This window comes from Gigantopelta aegis, chromosome 13 (assembly GCF_016097555.1).
Source record: "Gigantopelta aegis isolate Gae_Host chromosome 13, Gae_host_genome, whole genome shotgun sequence".
In the NCBI taxonomy this organism is placed as follows: domain Eukaryota; kingdom Metazoa; phylum Mollusca; class Gastropoda; order Neomphalida; family Peltospiridae; genus Gigantopelta; species Gigantopelta aegis.
In genome coordinates, this window is record NC_054711.1 from 24,540,847 (window position 1) to 24,561,275 (window position 20,429).

General features: G+C 35.9%; 2 protein-coding genes across 11 annotated transcripts in view; both read left to right on the forward strand.

Moving 5' to 3' along the window:
- LOC121387359 (myosin light chain kinase, smooth muscle-like) overlaps nucleotides 1–20,429 on the forward strand; it is a 165,584-nt gene that overhangs the window by 44,068 nt on the left and 101,087 nt on the right. The window contains exon 1 of one of the 10 annotated variants that reach the window (XM_041518425.1): nucleotides 17,328–17,454. The exons of the other annotated variants lie outside the window; for them this stretch is intronic. Within the exon in view, the coding sequence (XP_041374359.1) occupies nucleotides 17,403–17,454 (52 nt within the window). The 5' untranslated portion in view covers nucleotides 17,328–17,402. Of the gene's footprint in view, nucleotides 1–17,327; nucleotides 17,455–20,429 lie in introns of those variants that run through there. 10 annotated transcript variants of the gene reach the window in all.
- On the forward strand, nucleotides 698–11,635 carry LOC121387364 (roundabout homolog 2-like). Its single transcript, XM_041518432.1, has 2 exons — nucleotides 698–3,774; nucleotides 7,339–11,635. Exons 1-2 carry the CDS (start codon nucleotides 3,654–3,656, stop codon nucleotides 8,427–8,429), a joined length of 1,212 nt encoding a protein of 403 aa, XP_041374366.1. The 5' UTR covers nucleotides 698–3,653; the 3' UTR covers nucleotides 8,430–11,635.

The window sequence follows — 20,429 nt, forward strand, 5'->3', positions numbered from 1 at the left end:
CTTTTCAAATTTCTATATTCCACTTTTCAAATTTCTATATTCCACTTTTCAAATTTCTATATTCCACTTTTCGAAATTCCATCTTTCTTACTTTTCTAATAACACTTTGTTTTCTATTCTAATAATTTGTACTTTTCTCATAACAGTTTGCTTACTTTAATTATAATTTGCTTGTTTTTTGCTTTTCAAATAACAATTTGTTCGCTTTTCTAAAAGAAATATGTTTACTTTTCTAATAGAAGTGTCTTTACCTTTCTAATAATGTGTGTTTACTTAATATTTATGCTGGTTGGACAACAGATAGAAGTGGTGTGTAGTCAAAATATTGTTTTTAATCCAAGAAAATATGATTATTTACAGTCAGTTAAGCAAATTTGCACTTTATCAATCACTTGTCATTCTAGTTCATTCTAGTTCATTCTAGTTAAATTATCATTGAACAGTATATCAGTTTTGTCATTCTTTCATTCATTTCACATTGTAAAATTAATTTGTACTGACCTTTCTGAATCTTTAACAGAAAATTAAATCATTACACTTCATTTTAAAGCTTTGAATAAATTTTTAAAATATTCATCTATAAATTAAGTCACATTCATGTCATTTCCTGTTCCATTCATTGCATGTGTGTAAAGAAACCCTCATTTATTTTGACCTAGGTGGTGAAGGGGTTAACAGGCGTGCATGAAGGGGTTAACGGACAAGAGAGCGTAACAGCAAGACATACAAGACATCCCGAGCAAATGGAAGTAACAACTGGAGTGTAAAAAAGAAAGAAGAAGATAAAAACATTATTGCATTTATATAAACATTCCACATACAGAACTGGATGCAAAACATATGCACAAACAAGACACAAACAAAAGACACAAACAAACATCATACTATTCTAGTGACTAAATAAGGACTACGTTTGTGTGTAGCCAGCTGGCCACAGCTGCGTTGGCTTTCGGAAATTAACTATTTATCTATTATGAAAAACAAACACTCCGCCATTTGGCTGTAACCTCACGTCATCGTCCTGTAGTGCATGTCTACCGAGACCCGATTCATTCTGTCACTACCTCATACCTTGTAGCACAAAATGAAACCTTCGTGAACAACAACAACAAAAAAAAAGGAAATAGAAGAAGAAAGTGTCAACTTGAAGAAACAATATTTATCTTGTGTTGGAAACCCACGTTGAAAAGTTAAAAATTGAAACATTTATGTTTGCGGAACAAGGAGCAGGTTGGGGTTCTTTTTCACGCTGGTTTTGAGTGTGTCTTTTTTCAGAGCTGTATTTCGTTAACGAGGAAAACACCTGTTACAGATCAGTGTGCTTTTTTACTGTTAAACAAGACCAAAAAAGCTTATGAGTCAGAGTGTAGTGTATTAAACAAAATTGTTGAAGTGTTTTAAGGTATATTGAAGAACAAAAAGACTTGAAAGTGACAGTAGCAAAATACCTGTGTTACTTGCTGTTATCAAGTACTTCATCACCTGTGGAAAGTGACATAGCATGCTTGTAATGAAAATGACAGGAATTGAATGCAGTGAAAATGACCCATTTTGCTGGCAATGGAAGTGACCCATTTTGCTTATGGAGATAATGACTCATATTGCTTGTGATTGAAACAACAGGTTGGAGTGAAAAAAAGGCTCTTTTTGCTTACTGAGAAAAACACATTCAGCTTGCAGTGAAAAATGACCCATTCTGAAAATAGGAAAATAACTCAACAACAGTGAAACCAACACATTCAGCTGGCAGTGAAAAACTACCCATTTTGAAGATCAGAAAACAACTCAACAACAGTAAAAACAACACATTTTGCTTGCAGTGAAAAATGACCCATTCTGCATGCAGTGAAAAATGACCCATTCCACTTAGGGTGAAAACGGCCCATTTTGCCAGTTATATTGCCGTTTCCGGTCGACTGTATAAAGTCTGAAGGGCAGACTGGAGTCCAAAACCGTGTTACTTTATTCTTACTGATACTCGGATGTGTGTCATAAAAACACTTTCACCTTGAATAGACACCTGGATATTGATATCATGTTATATACACACCAGCCTTTCATTGAGATTGTCCCCGCACTATAGAACTGTGATATTTCTGTTCTGTCATCCGTGAATTATTCTGTGATCCATGAAGAGAGTTGGTATACAAACCGAACAGATTTACATTACAGATATTGAACCACAGATGTGTGAAGAAAATACTTTATATGAGAGTCTGGTGAACAAAGATGCATGCACATTTCAAGGATTTTTAAAATGAAGAGTGAAAATGGTCTATAAAGACTGGAGCTAGATATCTGTGTCAGTTTTAGGTCAGAATAAGAGATTATGACCCAATACATTTTCACTCCAGCGATTTGTTAAATCAAGCAGAAAATAATTTTTAAGGAGTGCTTTAAAGACCTTAAAGACTGAGTCAGATTGTTTGATTTATATTACAGAAAATATTTTACAATTTTTTTAAACATAGAGTAAAAGATTTCAGGCTTTTTTTTTTACAATAACAGGTTTTATATATATATATTTTAAGAGTAACAATATCTTTACTCCACAAAGTTCTCAAATCAGTGAGAAAAACAATTATATTAATTATAAATGGGAGTGTTGAACAAATCTGCACAGATTGAGTCAGTAATCTTGGGTTTAATGTAACAGTATCAGATTTGATTACACTTCTAAACTGTCGTCCTAACCAGGAAATATCTGTCGGACGATCCCAACACTCACCTTCCTGTGTATAGCACTGACTCATATATCTGAGTGTGTCTGTACTACAACTACAGCCAGTAATATATATATATATCTATACACACAAGTGTGTGTATGTGTATCTGTGTTTGTACATGCGTGGAACAAGCACAAACTGTTGAGTGGACAGTCAGAAGCGATTGTATTAGTCACAGTGTGTGACGATACACTGCTGTGTCTTGTATGTGACGTGTGTGATAAGTCGGTTTAAGGACGGTGCATACAATCCCGTATCTCACACCAGCATCACCGCTGTGGTATTTCCTAGCCGCATTAAGGATGACCAGTGTGGGATAGATATAACACTTGTTATTACATAGACGACACATTGATTTTCCGAGGAGTGTGATATTTCGGAGAAAAGGACATACATATAATTGTGATCATTACATTTTCATAAGTTATTTTCACATGATTGGAGGATAATAATTTTGAGTGAAATGTTTATAGGTGAAGAATAATTACTTGGACTTAAGTGTCAACGGAAAAAAGTGAGAAGTTTTTCATTGAGTTTATAAGCCTTTTTTTAAAAATTAAAATTCAAAGCCTTTTTGAATTTGAATTATTTAAAAAAAATTTTTTTATAAAAAGTTGTATTAAACTTTTGTAATTTCTGTTTTGAATCACCAAAACCAGCGGAAAAGTGATATTAAACTTCTGCAGTTTTGTTGTGAATCACAAAAAAAGAAAAACAGTGATAAACATTGCACAGATATTATAGATTCTGTAATCTGGACAACGTCTGTGATACAAAAAAACAACCAAAATCAGTATATACCAAGGACAGTGACACCTATTACATGGAATAAACAAGACCTCTGTGTGACTTACCAACTAAACAATTCTACAGACACTGTTGACACCCACACATACGTGGACACACCACAGTCAACACTGGACAAACATGGGGGCAAATCACTCTCACGCTAACGACCTTGGAGTACGGAACTCTTCGCTGGATAAGAACGGAATAAAAAACCCAGGGATATCTGGAATGCCAGCCAAGCAATGGAGTTCTGCAAGAGGTATGTATAATATTTGAATTATTTTACACCAGGTGAATAACTTAGATATATATATATATATGTAATATTTGAGTTATTTTACACCAGGTGAATAACTTAGGTATATATATATGTAATATTTGACATATTTTACACCAGGTGAATAACTTAGATATATGTATGTAATATATGAGATATTTTATACCAGGTGAATAACTTAGATATATGTATGTAATATATGAGATATTTTATACCAGGTTAATATTTTAGATATATGTATGTAATATTTGAGATATTTTATACCAGGTGAATATTAGCTATGTGTAGTAGTTTATGTTGTCAAGTAAAAATGACATCCTTGTAGGTTAAAGTTTATGGATTTATAATCAGTTTAAAATGAAACCTGTGTGATACTTTGTGTTGTCAAGCAAGAATGTAACATTTTACAGAGATAAAAATCCTCTGGATATTTTCAGAATTCTGGATTTTAGCCATGTTCAGTCTGGTTAAAAAAAAAAACCTCTGAAATTTAAAAAAATCAAAGGCACCCTCACCCTTTAAACTACAAAATAACCCATATAGGCCCTACATATGTATAAAGGGGTCAAAGTTTGTTTGTTTGTTTGTTTGTTTGTTTAATGATGCCACTAGAGCACATTGATTTATTAATCATCGGCTATTGGATGTCAAACATTTAATAATTCTGACATGTATAGTCTGAAAGGAAACCTGCTACATTTTTCCATTAGTGGCAAGGGATCTCTTGTGTATGCACCTTCCCGCAGACAGGACAGCACATACCATGGCCTTTGATATACTATATGTAGTTGTGGTGCATTGGCTGAAACAAGTTTCTGTTCAATATATTTTTAATTATTGTTCTAAACATACACAGTGTAGTACCATTTTGGTTTTAACATTTTGATCAGCAACAGTTGCTACTCAAATCAATCTGAAAATTAATGAGCAGTTACGTATTAATTAATCTTTTCAAATTTTGTAGTGATCTGTGAAACGTAATGCACAGTAAATCATGATGCAGTGCTAAATAAAATGTTTCCTAAGTATGCTACATTAATATAGAATCTATACTAAATAACTTAAACCATATATAATTTGGGGGAAATTTTATTTTATTTCACTGCATGCTTAATGTATTAAGTTTTAAAACAAACTTTTAATTTTTTTATATTAAAAACTGAACTTAATGGCTGCAGAGAATTTAAAAAAAATTATTGCATGAATAATGTATTAAGTTTTAAAAAAGAACTTTTAATTTTTTTTTTTTAAACTAAACTTAATGGATGCAGATGTAATATTTATATTTTAATATTTAATAAGATATATTTAACATCCTTTACCATGGTAAACTTAATGGATGAAGAGAATTTATTTAAAATTTTATTGCATGAATAAAGTATTAAGTTTAAAAAAAGAACTTTTAATTATTTTTTTAAAACTAAACTTAATGGATGCAGATGTAATATTTATATTTTAATATTTAATAAGATATATTTAACATCTTTTAACATGGTACAAGTGGTATATTCCATCCTTTAGGTCAGGTTTCATTATTGATTTCAATAACACTACAACAAATATCGGCAACCTGAGTATTGGCAGGTAGTCAGCGCGGCCTGTCGCACATGGTCACGGAGTATTTTTTAAATCTATGTGAAATATGAAATGCCGTGTAAGTCATCAACAAACAAGTCAGCGTGCCAATGATAACGGATATCATGAATCGCAGGGTTTATCCCTCGTCTCCCGTTTAACGATTCATTTATTTCCCCGATTCGCTTATTTCCCCATTTCACACAGTGACCCGTGACGGGTGATATTTCTTTAAGCCTTATTTATAGCTTGTGTCAGTGCTGGTGTTAATGTTATTCAAAGAAACTGTCAAATCCAGCCTTAGTGCTAATATTTTTAAACCATCAATTGCAGTTGGGGCAGGACATAAAGCAGTGGTGTGTGGTCAGTCTAGGATCGATCCCCATCGGTGGACCCATTTGGCTATTTCTCATTCTAGCCAGTGCTCCACAACTGGTGTAACAAAGGCCGTGGTATGTACTATCCTGTCTGTGGAATGGTGCATATAAAAGATCCCTTGCTGCTAATCGAAAAGAGTAGCCCGTGAAGTGGCGACAGCGGGTATCCTCTCTCAATATCTGTGTGGTCCGTAACCATATGTCTGACGCCATATAACTGTAAATAAAATGTGTTGAGTGCATTGTTAAATAAAACATTTCCTTCCTTCAGTTGGAGTGGGATTTAGATTAGTCGGTAGAGCAGTCACCTGAGGAAGCTTTGATCACTGATAGGGTGAGGGCCAGGTAAAGTGATCGCTTAATGCGCGGTCAGGTCTGGGATCAATCCCCGTCAGTGGGCCCATTGGGCTATTTCTCATTCCAGCTATATGCACCATGACTGGTATATCAAAGGCCATGGTATATGTTATCTTGTCTGTGGGTTGTGCTATCCTGTCTGTGGGATGGTGCATATAAAAGATACCTTGTTACTAAGGGAAAACGTAACAGGTTTTCTCTCTAAATGTTGTCAAAATAACCAAATGTTTGATATCCAATAGCGGATGATTAATAAGCAATGTTCTCTAGTGGTGTCATTAAACAAAGCACATATCATGGCCTTTTATATGCCAATTTGTTGCAATGAGAAATGGTTCAATGGGCCAACCAATGGGAATAGATCCTACACCGATCGTGCTTTACCCCCCCCCCCCCCTCCCAAACCATTATCCTGTATCTTGGACAGACAGCCCAGATAGCTGGAGTGTGTGTGTTAGACAACGGCTTGAAACTTAACAATAGGATATAAGCTCGGAAATCAAATTAAATTATACTCAACAAAATTAATTAATGACCAGTAAATATTTTAAAGGCATTTCTTTTTTTCTTTTTTTACAAAACACACTTTTTGTTATTGGTTTTACAAAGCATGCAGAAAAGCTGGTCAAAATTTACTCAAACAACGTTTAACAATTATCTGTGATCAAAACTTGCTAACATAAAATAAAATAAAAAAGGTTTTTTGTTTAATGACACCACTAGAGCACTTTGATTTATTAATCATTGGCTATTGGATGTCAAACATATGGTCATTTTTGAGTCATAAAAAGGAAACCCGCTGCATATTTCCATTAGCAGCAAGGGATCTTTTATATGCACCATCCCACAGACAGAATAGCACATACCATGGCCTTTGATATACCAGTCATGCTGCACTGGACGGAACGAGAAATAGCCCAATGGGCCCACCGACGGGGATCGATCCTAGACTGACCGTGCATCAGGTGTGCGTTTTACCACTGGGCTACACCCCGTCCCTGCTAACATAACATAATGCTAGTAAAAATTGACTAAAAAACCCTCTGTTGGCTCTTAATTAATTTTGTTGAGTATAAAATGAGGTGAATAGCCTTGACAGACAGCTCAGATAGCTGAGGTGTGTGCCCAGGACAGTGTGCTTGAACCATAATTCACAAAACAAAATGAGATAAATGACTAAATATACAAGTAATAATAAACTTCCAATGCTTAAAATATTTTTACTTCTTCATTGCAGGAAAGCCAAGCCCGCCATCAGGAGTTCCCGTGGTAACAGACATAACTCACAATTCTTTGATGCTGTCATGGCATCCACCAAAATCTATCAACGGTGGAAGCATTCTCGCATACACCATTAAAATGCAAATTGTCAAGAATCGGGAATGGCTGACTCTGACGAAAAGCTGCCAGGGCAACAATTACCTTGTAAAAAACCTCGAACCAAACTCATCGTACCAGTTTCGAGTGCGTGCCGAGAACATATATGGCCGAAGCAAATTCGGACATTGTTCAGAAATCGTTCAGACGAATAACTTTAACTTTCAAAAACTGCCGAGTCCATCGACAGAACGGAAATCACCATCGTTAAAAAGACGACACAGCGTGAATATTCACGTGGAAGGAACGGTGGCTAACATTCTCAACCATTCAGATCCGGTTGTGAAGACGTCGGTGTCTGCCAGTGCTCTGAACGACAGAAATTCGACATTTCAGAGAGATATGTGTTACAGGAATTCTCTGCAGCCGACACGTAAACGATCATCAATCAACACCATTTTACCGGGAACTAAAACCGACTCGTTACTAAAACTGAAAGACTCTCAGTTGAAGCAGAGTTCAAGCAAGAACAGTTTCGAAGACATAACGAGAACTTGTTCCCATGAAAGCAGCATCGACAGAATTGAAAGCGAAAGTAACACCGACGACCAATCGCTGATCAGTGATAATTTCCTACGGGATCTTAATTCTCATAATGGCGACATTGATGAAACAGACGATTCTGAGAAACCAATTTCCGACATTTCCGAATCGGCTTCTGGCGACATCAAGTTTGTTTTTTCTTCACGGACAGCAAGCTCGGAGCACATAGGCTGTTCTGAGAATGGCTTGAGTGAAGAAAGTGTGACACTGACCTCTGAACACCGATCTCCCTGCGACTTTCGGACGTTGCGCAACATGCTGAATTCTTCAGATATCATCATCAAGTCTTCGAGATCGCTGCCCGAGATTTCGGACGTGTATAAGACAAACATGACTCAGTCTCATACGCTGAGCACCATCATTGACGAGGATATGGATGATGAGTCTGTCCAAGTCACGACGTTGTAGTAGTGGTAGTTGTAACCAACAAATGACGTTGTGTTTGCACGTCGTAGTTGTACCAGCCATATGATATGGTGCCCATCATGATGAGTCTGTCCAAGTCACAACGTTGTAGTAGTGGTAGTTGTAACCAACAAATGACGTTGTATTTGCCCGTCATAGTTGTACCAGCCATATGATATGGTGCCCATCATGATGAGTCTAATTAAGTCATGACGTTGCAACAGTGGTAGTTGTAGCCAACAAATGACGTTGTGCTGCCCTACATAGTTGTGCCAGTCATATGACGTAGTGCCTGTCATGATGATTCTGTTCAAATCACAATGTGGTAGTAGTTGTTGTAACCAACAAACAACGTTGTACTACTTGTCAACATTGTGCCAGTCACATGACGTGGTGCCCGTCATAGTTGTACCATCGTAAGTTCTACCTGTCATATGATGTTGCTGTGCCTATCTTAACTGTACCTGTCATATACAATTTGTGGTGCGTGTCATAGTTGCAGTACAGTATTTGACAAATCCACTAGCCTTTGGTCTCGGCTAGTGAATTTGTAGTCTGGGCTGTTTTATTGTAATACATTGGGCACAAACCAAAGCTTCTGTGAGAGCTAGAGACTTTATCAAACATTTGTCGATAATAGCTGTACCTATCAAATGACATTATGGTGCCCAGCATAGTTGTTGTGTCATATGATCTGGTGCCTATCATAGTTGTACCCTGTCATATGACGCTGTGGTGCCTATTATAGATGTGGTACCTGTCATACAATATATTAGATGTTTTACCTGTGATTTTGTTTTATAGCAGAACTTAATTCTGTTGTACAATATTGTACACACTGTAGTACAATGTAAGCCTGTCTTGCAATATTGTAGACGATTTACCTGTTGGGTGATGTTTTAGTATAATTTGTACCTGTCGTCCAATTCGTACCTATTGTAATGTAGTACGATTTATACCTGTTGTAAAGATTTTAAAACAAACCATCAAAACGTTGTTATGCCCCCTGTGTGTTCCAGTAGGGATGGTGTCTGTATAGAGTATGTTTAAATTTTGTTTCAAGTGCTGTATATTTGTTCTGTTGGAACTTCTTGGAACAAAATTTAGTGATAAAATGTTAGCGCAAATGTGTCAACTTTTGTTGGCCTAGAGCAGTGATATGTAGCAAACGTTTATAAAGACTGAGTAGTCAAAAGGTCTTTAGAGACTGAGTTCTTTAGCATTTATGGACGCCATAGAGATGGGGTTTTCTGAGGGGGTTTATTAGTTGTTAATTAATATGATCATGCTGCTTAGAAATTAAAATGTTCATCATTGAAGTTTCTATTTCTACTGAAGAAAAACTGAGTACACCATAATAATAAAATATTGGCAACTCTGAATTCAATGTTTTCGGTTAATAGATTTACCAGAATGTTGAGTATTTTACAAACACAGTAATACTAGCATAATATTATTGTCAGTTTAAACAGTGGCAGAATTTTTTAACATTTTGTTTTATATATATTTTATTAAAATTAATAAGTCATGAATAATGTGATATCAATTTTATAATCGGTTTTTTTTATTTTTACTTTTAATGTTATAACTGTTATTTCAATGTGTCTGTTGTAACCATGACAACAGAGGAATTACCCTGACAATTTCCTCTTGTTGCTTATGATGTTACAAAGACTGTTATATTTTTTGCTTTTTTTTAATTATCTTTTATTAATTACCTGTATTTCAGAGGTAATAAATTATCACATTTTTAATTTATTAATTTATTTTAATTTTTTCCTGATGCAGCCACTGGGCTGTTTATATTGCTCATGATTTTATTTATTTTTGTAATATTTGTTATGTTACAAATCATTTACACTATTTCTAATAATGGAGATTACTTTGTTGTATTCAACAATGTGGTAAATGCTCAATTAAAGTAGCATTCTCTGTTAGCCGTGAAAGTAGAACCTACAATAAAGTGCACCTTTGAATACCAACCACCTGTTCTACTGAAGGCACTTGACTTATTTAACCTCTATGCATGGGTAACGTGTTTAAACAGGCCACATGTAGTAGGTTTTTTAACAAGGTCTCTACATAATGTGTTTTAGTGTGTTGGAGTTGCTTTAATAAAACAAACAAGAATAACCCCTTTTCTGATTGGTCAGATTTTGACCTATACTTCCAGATCTAGAAATCTGCATCCCTATTGGTGGAATTTTATTACTTTTGGTTTTTCTTTTCCATTTTTTATGTTGATTGCATAGATCTCTTTTGTTTGTAGCTTTAAAGCTTTGTAAGCACATATTTGATTGGTCCAATTTGATTAAATCTTTACAATGATTGGTTGCTTTAAAATAATTTACAAAATTGGTTATGAATATATATTTTTTAAACTTGAACTCACGATTAATATACCAACTTGTTTTAAATTGTAAATAACAAGAAAATAGCATTTAAAGGATCACTCAGTCTTTTATGACTTTGGGCATGACAGTTTATTGTCATTTTTTTTCTGTGCCTTAAGAAAAGTCTTCAAAAGAAAAACCATATCAAATATAGTTTTATATATACATGTATATATAATACATGCTGCCTATATAATTTGTAGTTTATATTTTACCATATTTATTTTATGTTGTAAATTTATATCAGCTGCCTATATCTATTTACTCACAATGTTTTTTTTTATAAGAACTTTAATGATAAAGTCCACAGCAAGTGATAGCTTTAATATATTATCACAGTTCAAATGTCTTATACATTGGGTGATGTCAGCACTTTTTTATCAGTTAAATAGATGTAAGTTGTCCCTTGCCTAATCACTAAATAATTGCTGAACCTGAAGTTGGATATATATTTTATAATAAATTTGGCAAAATGTTGGCCGGTTCAGACCAGTTAAGATACACATAATTGCACACAGGTGAGAGGTCAGGTTAAGTGTTTCTGAAAAGAGGAAGCTGTAAAAGTTTGACCTTATTTTAATAAGATAATGTTTGGTTTATTTTGATTGGTGGAAAATTGTTGGGGTTAATTTTTATTGGTTAAATTTAAAAAAAAATTATTTTGATTGGTAGAAAATGTGCGCATCACCAAATGTATATACACGAAGACAAGGTAAACAAAATATGATTTAGTATATATAGGTACCCAGAAAAGAGACCTTTGCTGTTACAATGAACCTTGTTGGCCAAGATGAAATAAAGTTTAGTTTAACAAAATTACTTGTTTTCTTTTTCTTTCTGAATGATAATTAATGCATTTAAGGTTGTATCTGAGTACAAGGTAGAGTCTAAAAGATGTTCTGACAAAAGTCATGACTGCTGCTATGAATCGGTGTCAAAAGTAAAGTAACATTTGTTTTGTTGAATAACATCATTACCCGTAGTGTACATTGATTTGTTAAATGGACAGTCCTGAGTTTCTTGCATTGTAAGATGTTTCTAACTAATAAAATCTTTTAACATCTAAAAATATGTATTAAAGATATTTTCTTGTTTAGAATATCAGTGTCTGTATATTTAATGTGTTTCTGGTCATCTTAATATTTGTAAGAAGGGCCAAACTGGATTTTGTCTTCAAATAATTTCATACGTTCGAAAAAAAATACAATTTTTTAGGAAATAAAACAAAATTTAACCTAGTACAAATACTAGAACGAACACGTTTAATATACAACCACTAATATTTTATACAGAAAAATATATTTGATATGTAATTACAATCATTAAAAAGTCTTTGTTAGTCGATAACACCTTAAAAATTACAAAGCAAAATCAGAACTGTCTCTTTAATAATCACATTGATTTATTAATAACCGGCTATTGGATGTCAGACATTTGGTCATTGTGATACAGTCTTCAAAGGAAATCTGCTACAATTTTCAATTAGGGATCTTTCATATGTATGTTTCTGCAGACAAGACAGCACATACCATGGTTTTTAACCATACTAGCCATGGGACATTCGTTGGGACAGGGGAAAACCTATTTAGAAAATAGGTCCACTGATGGGATTTGATCCTTTAACCCAAGTACCTCTGGCCCCGTGCTTATAACCCTTAAAGTCTAGACTTTAATCAAGTCCAGATTTTAACGTCATGGCAACGCCATTCAAATAGCATTACGTTAAAGTCTGGACTTGATTAAAGTCTAAACTTTAAGGGTTATAAGCACGGGCCCTGGTGTTTGGTTTTTTGTTTAATGACACCACTAGAGCAATTTGGTATATTAATCATCTGCTATTAGATGTCAAATATTTGGTAATTCTGACAGAGAGAAGAAGGAAATGGTTTATTTAACGACGCACTCAACACATTTTATTTTACGGTTATATGGTGTCAAACATATGGTTAAGGATCATACAGATATCGAGGGAGGAAACCCACTGTCGCCATTTCATGGGGTACTTTCTCTTTTTTTTTTATTAGCAGCAAGGGATCTTTTTATATTCACCATCCCGCAGACAGGATAGCACATACCACAGCCTTTGGCCTACATATTTACATGACAAAAGTGGATATTCAGCAGCACATACCACAAATACTGATATAAAATGGTGTAGTCACCACATACCCAGGGGTCAAAAATGGCTGATATTCCATCCGGTAAGATACAAATTCTTCCAGCCCAAATTAAAACATACCGGACCAAATGCCAGGACGACAGGCAAAAAAATATCTCGGCCCATGGCGAAGTTGACTCGTCAAAAACCAGTTGGGAAAACAGTATTTTGACCTATGTATACCTATAACCCACCACATCCAAAACAAAAATATTCAAATAATTTCTTTTAGAAAATGATTTTTTGTTTGTAAGCACATATTTGATTGGTCCAATTTGATTAAATCTTTACAATGATTGGTTGCTTTAAAATAATTTACAAAATTGTTGTTGTTATGTTTTGTTTTTTTACTTCACTTTCATCCTGTGATGGGACGTAGCCCAGTGGTAAATCGTTCGCTAAATGCGCGTTTAGTCTAGGATCGATCCCCGTTGGTGGACCCATTGGGCTATTTCTCGTTCCAGCCAGTGCTCCACTACTGGTGTAACAAAGGCCGTGGTATGTGTTATCCTGTCTGTGGGATGATGCATATAAAAGATCCCTTGCTGCTAATCAAAAAGAGTAGCCCATGAAATGGCAACAGCGGGTTTCCTCTCTCAGTATCTATGTAGTCCTTAACCATATGTCTGATGCCATATAACTGTAAAAATAAAATGTGTTGAGTGCGTCGTTAAATAAAACATTTCCTTCCTTCCTTCACTTTCATCCTTTCCCATCACAAGTAAACAAATGTACTATAATGACTGAGTTATAATTTTCAAAAAAGAGTTTATGCCATTTAATTCTGAAAAAGAGTTTTATGTCATTCTCATCCATCACCCAGTTCCATTATGATATAATATCTGGAATGATACAACTGATTTAACAAATGTACTATATTGACTGAGTTATAATTTTAACAATTTGTAATTGTTGTTATCCTCATACCTCACCCCCTCCTATGGAAACATTTCTGAAATGACTATCAGATCCAAGTATCTGCATGAGAAAGCAAAATGTACTACATAGACTGAGTTTCCAAGAGAAAGAAGGAAGGAAATATTTTATTTAACGAAGCACTCAACACATTTTATTTACAGTTATATGGTTAAGGACCACACAGATATGAGAGGAAATCCACTGTCGCCACTTCATGGGCTACTCTTTTTCGATTAGCAGCAAGGGATCTTTTATATGCACCATCCCACAGACAGGATAGCACATACCACAGCCTTTGTTACACTAGTTGTGGAGCACTGGCTGGAACGAGAAATAGCCCAATGGGTCCACCGACGGGGATTGATCCTAGATCGATCACGTATCAGGCGAGCGCTGTACCACTGAGTTACATCCCGCTCCGAGTTTTCAAGAGAATGCAATAAAAAAAGTCTTGTGTTTTTATTGTTTTTGGTATGGTATGTGCTATCCTGTTTATGGGATGGTGCATATAAAAGATCGCTTGCTGCTAATTGAAAAGAGTAGCCCATGAAGTGGTGATAGCGGGTTTCCTCCCTCAATATCTGAGTGGTCCTTAACCATATGTCTGACGCCATATATAACCATAAATAAAATGTGTAATAAACCATTTCCTCCCTTCCTTCCTATCTGCACCCGGTTACGGCATGTCTATTCCACTCCAGTCTGTTCCACTCCAGTCTATTCCACTCAGTCTGTTCCACTCCAGTCTATTCCACTCCTGTCTCTGGCAAGGACTGTTACTAATTTAAACATCACGAGTGAAAGAAAGAAAGAAATGTTTTATTTAACGATGCAATACATACCACAGCCTTTGGTATACCAGTCATGGTGCACTGGCTTGAGCGAGAAATGGCCCAGTGGGTCCACTGATGGGGATCGATCCTAGACCGACAGTGCATCAAGCAAATGCTTTACCACTGGGCTACGTCCTGCCCACATCAGGAGTGGTATATCAAATTTAAACTTAGTTTTAGGTTGTCATGAAAACATTAATTCGTTTGTTAATTTGTTAATTAATTCATCTCTTTTCACATCCTAGACAAGTAGCCTAGAGTTATCTTTGACAGTCCAGTAACTTAGTGGGGAGGTGTAAAGTTAAAGTTAGTTTGTTTTGTTTAAGACACCACTAGAGCACATTGATTTTTTTAATCATTGGCTATTGGATGTCAAACATTTGGTAGTTTTCCATAAGTAGCAAGAGCTCTTTTATATGCTCAATCCCGCAAACAGGATAGCACATACCACGGCCTTTGATATACCAGCTGTGGCCCGACTTAGATAATGGAATTGATGTGATGGGTTTGGGTTTGTTTTCATATGTAGGGACGATACGTAGCCCAGTGGTAAAGCAATCGGTTTGGAATTGATCCCCGTCAGTGGGTCCATTGGGCTATTTCTCGCTCTAGCCATTGCACCATGACTGGTACATCAAAGGCCGTGGTATGTGCTATCTTGTCTGGTGCATATAAAAGATCCTTTGCTGCTAATCTAAAAGAGTAGCCCATGAAGTGGTGACAGTGGGTTTCCTCCCTCAATATGTGTGTGGTCCATAACCATACGTCTGATGCCATATAACCATAAATAAAATGTGTTGAGTGCATCGTTAAATAAAACACTTCCTTCCTTTTAATGTGTACATCTAGAAAACAGATACTTTAAATAAAGTATTATAGCTAAAATTGGTGAAAATCAAAATCAATCCCTAGAAACCTGACAAAAGGTTCATGGTCCTGATAATGCAAATCCTTCTTTAGTTCATATAACCAGTTATCAAAAGTTGCTCAACTGGTGCAAACCTATTGTAAGTTATAAAGGAGGTCCCAATAAAAAAAATGGCACAAATGATGTATTCACTGTTTCTAATACCAGTGTAACAGCCCAAAATATACCCCCTGCCAAACTATACCTGGGGTTAAAGTCGGCTAGCCTGTTTTATACCACTAACCCTAACCTTCATTTTTTATTACTAACCTGTATACAAATAAATAAATAAATAAATAAATAATAAATGCTTTAAAAGAAAAGCAACTATTGCTTTCATAAAAGAGAGGTATATTCTGGGCTAGCCTGTTTTATACCCCAGGGTATATTCTGGGCTAGTCCAGTTTATACCCCAGGTATAGTTTGGCAGGGGTGTGTGTATATTTTGAGATATTACACCGGTTACCGACAGAGAAAGTCAACAACTGAGGGTAATCATACAACTTTCTCAGAATCTATTAAAATAATACCACAATTCAAGTGTTTTGAGAATCAAACTGCACACCAGTTGATTGATGTAGACAAATAAACACTTATAGTTTGTTCCAATAATAGAAATAGACAGATGCTTTGGACTGTGAAAAATTACAGGAGTGGGACCGGCAGACACATTTAAAAAATAATAATTTCGGTCTCAAAGGTTGAAGAGGTCCCAAACTGGGGAAAAAATTATTTATGTCCACCCCTGATTGTAACTGATGATTGATGATGAAATTACAGTTGATTCCCAAAATGTTAAAGGGACGTACCCCAGTTTCAACCCTGTGAAAATTAACACTAAGTTTAGCTAACCTATAAACCTGTAACACATTTGGATAAAGTTACAATTGAGTGAAACATGAGTCTGTGACTTTGAAATAATGAAATACCCTCTAAAAAAAAGACTAAAAGTCGACTCCATAACTGTTACTTCTCAGATCCACGTACATTTTTAAAAATATGAGAAATGCATTTTGTGACATTAAAAACACCAGAATTACAAAACACTCTTCAAATGTACGGAAATGCATAATCTAAACAATAAAATCCAAGTAAAGTATGATTTCAGTTATCAAAAACGGCTCTAATAGTAAAACATATGCCTTGTGTTTAAAAACTAGGGTATGTCCCTTTAAGAACACAAACAGCTACATGTAGGTAAACATTTCTTGGTGGGTTTTTTTGTTGTGTTTTGTGTTTCTTGTTGGGGTTTTTTTGGTCTAAGGTGATTGTTCTACTAGAAATATAGTAAAATATGCCTTGAGGGCTGACAGAAAGTTAAACTGAGTAAAACAATTATTCCATATCAAAGATTTTGAACACTAGGCGGAATGGGATAATCTACTTAGAATCCGCTGGTTGGGTTTTAGCCTGTAATCAGAGGGTGTGAAATCAGACCTGTAAACAGCAACATGTGACATATATACCATATACAACCCAACATACATATCATATATAACACACCCAGTCTTGCTCACCCTTCGTTACTCCTTTTGTGAAAGACTTGAAAAAAAACATTCAATAGGTGTTTCAAGCCATTAAACAACTTGATGAAAATGTTTTTTTGATACCAGTACAAATCCAACTGAACTGAAAGGTTTACGGTCAAAGGTCGTGTCCTTATGTTTTCACTGTTATAAGTGAAGAAGGAAAAAAAAAGAGAAATGTAGTGAGAGAGAAATGGTGTTAGTTGATGGTATCTGATGTGAATTTATCTCCCAGTTAAGGATGTCATCCAAGTTTCCTCTTTGTGAAGATGTATGGTCGGAAACTGTTGAGGGTAAGTTTATAGATGCTGGTAGAGGAAACAAAGTTAAAGTTTGTTTAGTTTAATTACACCACTAGAGCATCGATTTATTAATCATCGGTTATTGGATGTCAAACATTTGGTAATTTAGAGAGAACACCTGTTTAATTTTTCCATTAGTAGCAAAGGATCTTTTATGTGTACCATCCCACAGACAGGATAACACATACCATGGCCTTTGATATACATATACCAGTCGTGGTGTACTGGTTGGAATGAGAAATAGTCCGATGGGCCTACCAATGGGGATTGATCCCAGACCAACCGCGCATTAGGCAAACACTTTACCGCTGGGCAAATTTATAGATACTGATAGATGAAACAATGACATTTTATTACTCTATAAAAAGTTAGAGTGAGTTTTGTTTAACAACACCACTAGAGCAAATAAATGTATTAGTTATCGGCTGTTGGATGTCAAACATTTGGTAATTCTGAGACATTGTCTAAGTGAGGAAGTGTGCTGTGTTTTTACATTAGTAGCAAGCAAATATTTTATATGTACTTTCTCAGAGACAGAACAGTACATACCATGGCTTTTGATATACCAGTCAGAAGATGCTGGTTCGGACTGGGAATTATGAGTGTGACGTAGCTGAGTGGTAGAGTGTTCAGCTGACAGTGAGGCATCATGGGATTGATCACCCTGGGGCTTTTCCCTTCCCAGTCAGCACTCACCTGATGCACTGCCAGTCTAGGATCGATCCCTATGTTATTTCTCGTTCCAACCAGTGTCCCACAACTGATGTCACAAAGTCTGTGGTACATACTGTCCAGTCTTTCTTTAAAGGCCTTAATACTATTCTTTCAAATCTAATATAAAACAAAATAACCTATTTTAATGAACCGCCTGAATTATCTACTTATTTCCCACCCCACCCCCACCCCCACCCCCACCCCCACCCCCACCCCCTCCTCCCTATTTTTATTACAAAATCACGTGAGCAGTTAAATGGTTAACTCGTATAATTAGGGAGCAACATCTGAAAATTTTGTTAAGTATTCTGATAACACTAACAATGTTGCATTTACTGTTTGGCAGGCTGTTTGTGTCAGCTGTTTAAAAGGGTGGAGTGAGATCTTACACAAACATACACTGGGACTTAACTGTGTAGATAAGAATACTGTGTTTTTCTCATTCATCTTTTGGGATTGCAGCAAACCTACATGTACATTTGGTCATTACTTAACCTCGTTTGATAAGCAACTGATGTACTTGGGCAGCCTTAGTGACACAGTTAAGTGGTTCAGTTGTTGGGTTTAGAGGCAGTGTTCAAAATAAGCACTTGTCCGTTTGTCCTGACAAGTGAAACTCTGCTTGTACAAACAAAATATACCTTGGTGGTTGTCCAGTGGACAAGTGAAAATGTTCAATGCAGTTTAATTTTGAGCAATGAAAAACATCATCCGTGTACTTAAATAAAACAAACTATTTATTTAGACAAGTGAAAATAGTTTCTGACAAGTCAATTTCTAGATGTATTTGTCTGGTGGACTAATGAAAATTTTTGCTTATCTCTATCACTGAAAGGTGCTCATAGACTTACAAGTTCTGGATTTACACTCATAGGGTAGATCCTGAAATAGGGGATTCTGTGCTGTCTGCAAGTGTAGCAAGCTAAAATGAAATTGGTATTATGGTCATCTTTGACCATCTTTGACTCTCTCTCTCTCTCTCTCTGTTTCTTTCTATCTCTGTCTCTGTCTGTCTCTCTCTCTCTGTATCCCTCTTTCTCTCTCTCATGTTCACTCTCACTCTTGGCCTCTCTTGCTCTCTCTCTGTCTGTCTGTCTGTCTGTCTCTCTCTCTCTCTCTCTCCTCTCTCTCTTCCTTCTTTCTGTTCTCTTGCTATCTCTTTCTCTCTCTGGTGTGTCTCTCAGTCCTCTCTCGCCATCTCTCTTTCTCTCTTCTGTGTCTCCTCGCCATCTCTCTCTCTCTCTCTCTCTCTCTCTCTCTTCTCTCCTCTCTCTCTCTCTCTCTCTCTCTCCAAATCTCTCTCTATTTCATGTGCTCACCTCCAATCATTTTTGGGACAGCTCCATGCTTCAATTCCCCACCTCAACCCCAATAATAATTTCTGGAACAGCTCCTTGTCTATGTGTTTACATTTAATCCTCTTACAAAACTGTGTCTCTCCAGTGAAAGGACACACTATAACAAATTGCACTTGCAAAGGTTTTTGTTGTACCTCTTATCTGTGTTGATTTTATCATGCATAGTACCGGGTTCCATTGTTTAAAGTGCCACTATTTATTTGACACACTTGAGCTTTTCCGCTGAAGTTGTACCGTATTTCATTTACATAGGGTAAATATATAGAGAAATCTTATGATATTTGCTTCACTAAATTGATGTAAGAATCTGTAAAATCAATACCAGGTAAAAAGTAGGTTACATAACAGTGGTGTCATATGGGGGCTGGATTGTATCACTGTGGAATAGTGCGTGATTGATCGCGCAAGTCAGTATAGGAGCTTGATCCCTGGCGGTGGCCCATTGGGCTATTTCTCATTCCAAAAAACTCTAGGGGGGGGGGTGACATAGCCCCAGTGGTACAGGCTGTCAATTTTAATGCACACAATCGTCTAGGATCAATCTTGTCAGAGGGCCCATTGAGGCTATTTTTTTCCAGCCAGTGCCTCCACAGTGTTGTATCAAAAAGGCTGTGTGGTATGTATTATACTGTCCAGTGCCGAGTGGTACATATAAAAGAGCCATTGCTGTGCTATAAAGAAATGAGAAAGAATAGCCCAATGGTCTGTGCCGGACAACAGGTTTTTCCTTTCTAATTATCTGTGTTGGTCCTTAACTGTAAGTCTGATGTCATTTATAACTATAATTAAAATGGTTGAGTGATCTTTAAATAACACCTTCCTTCCCCCGTGACGTCATTTTTTAGTCACGCACGGTAAACTTTTTTCAAGGGTGTTTTTTAACAACACCATAGA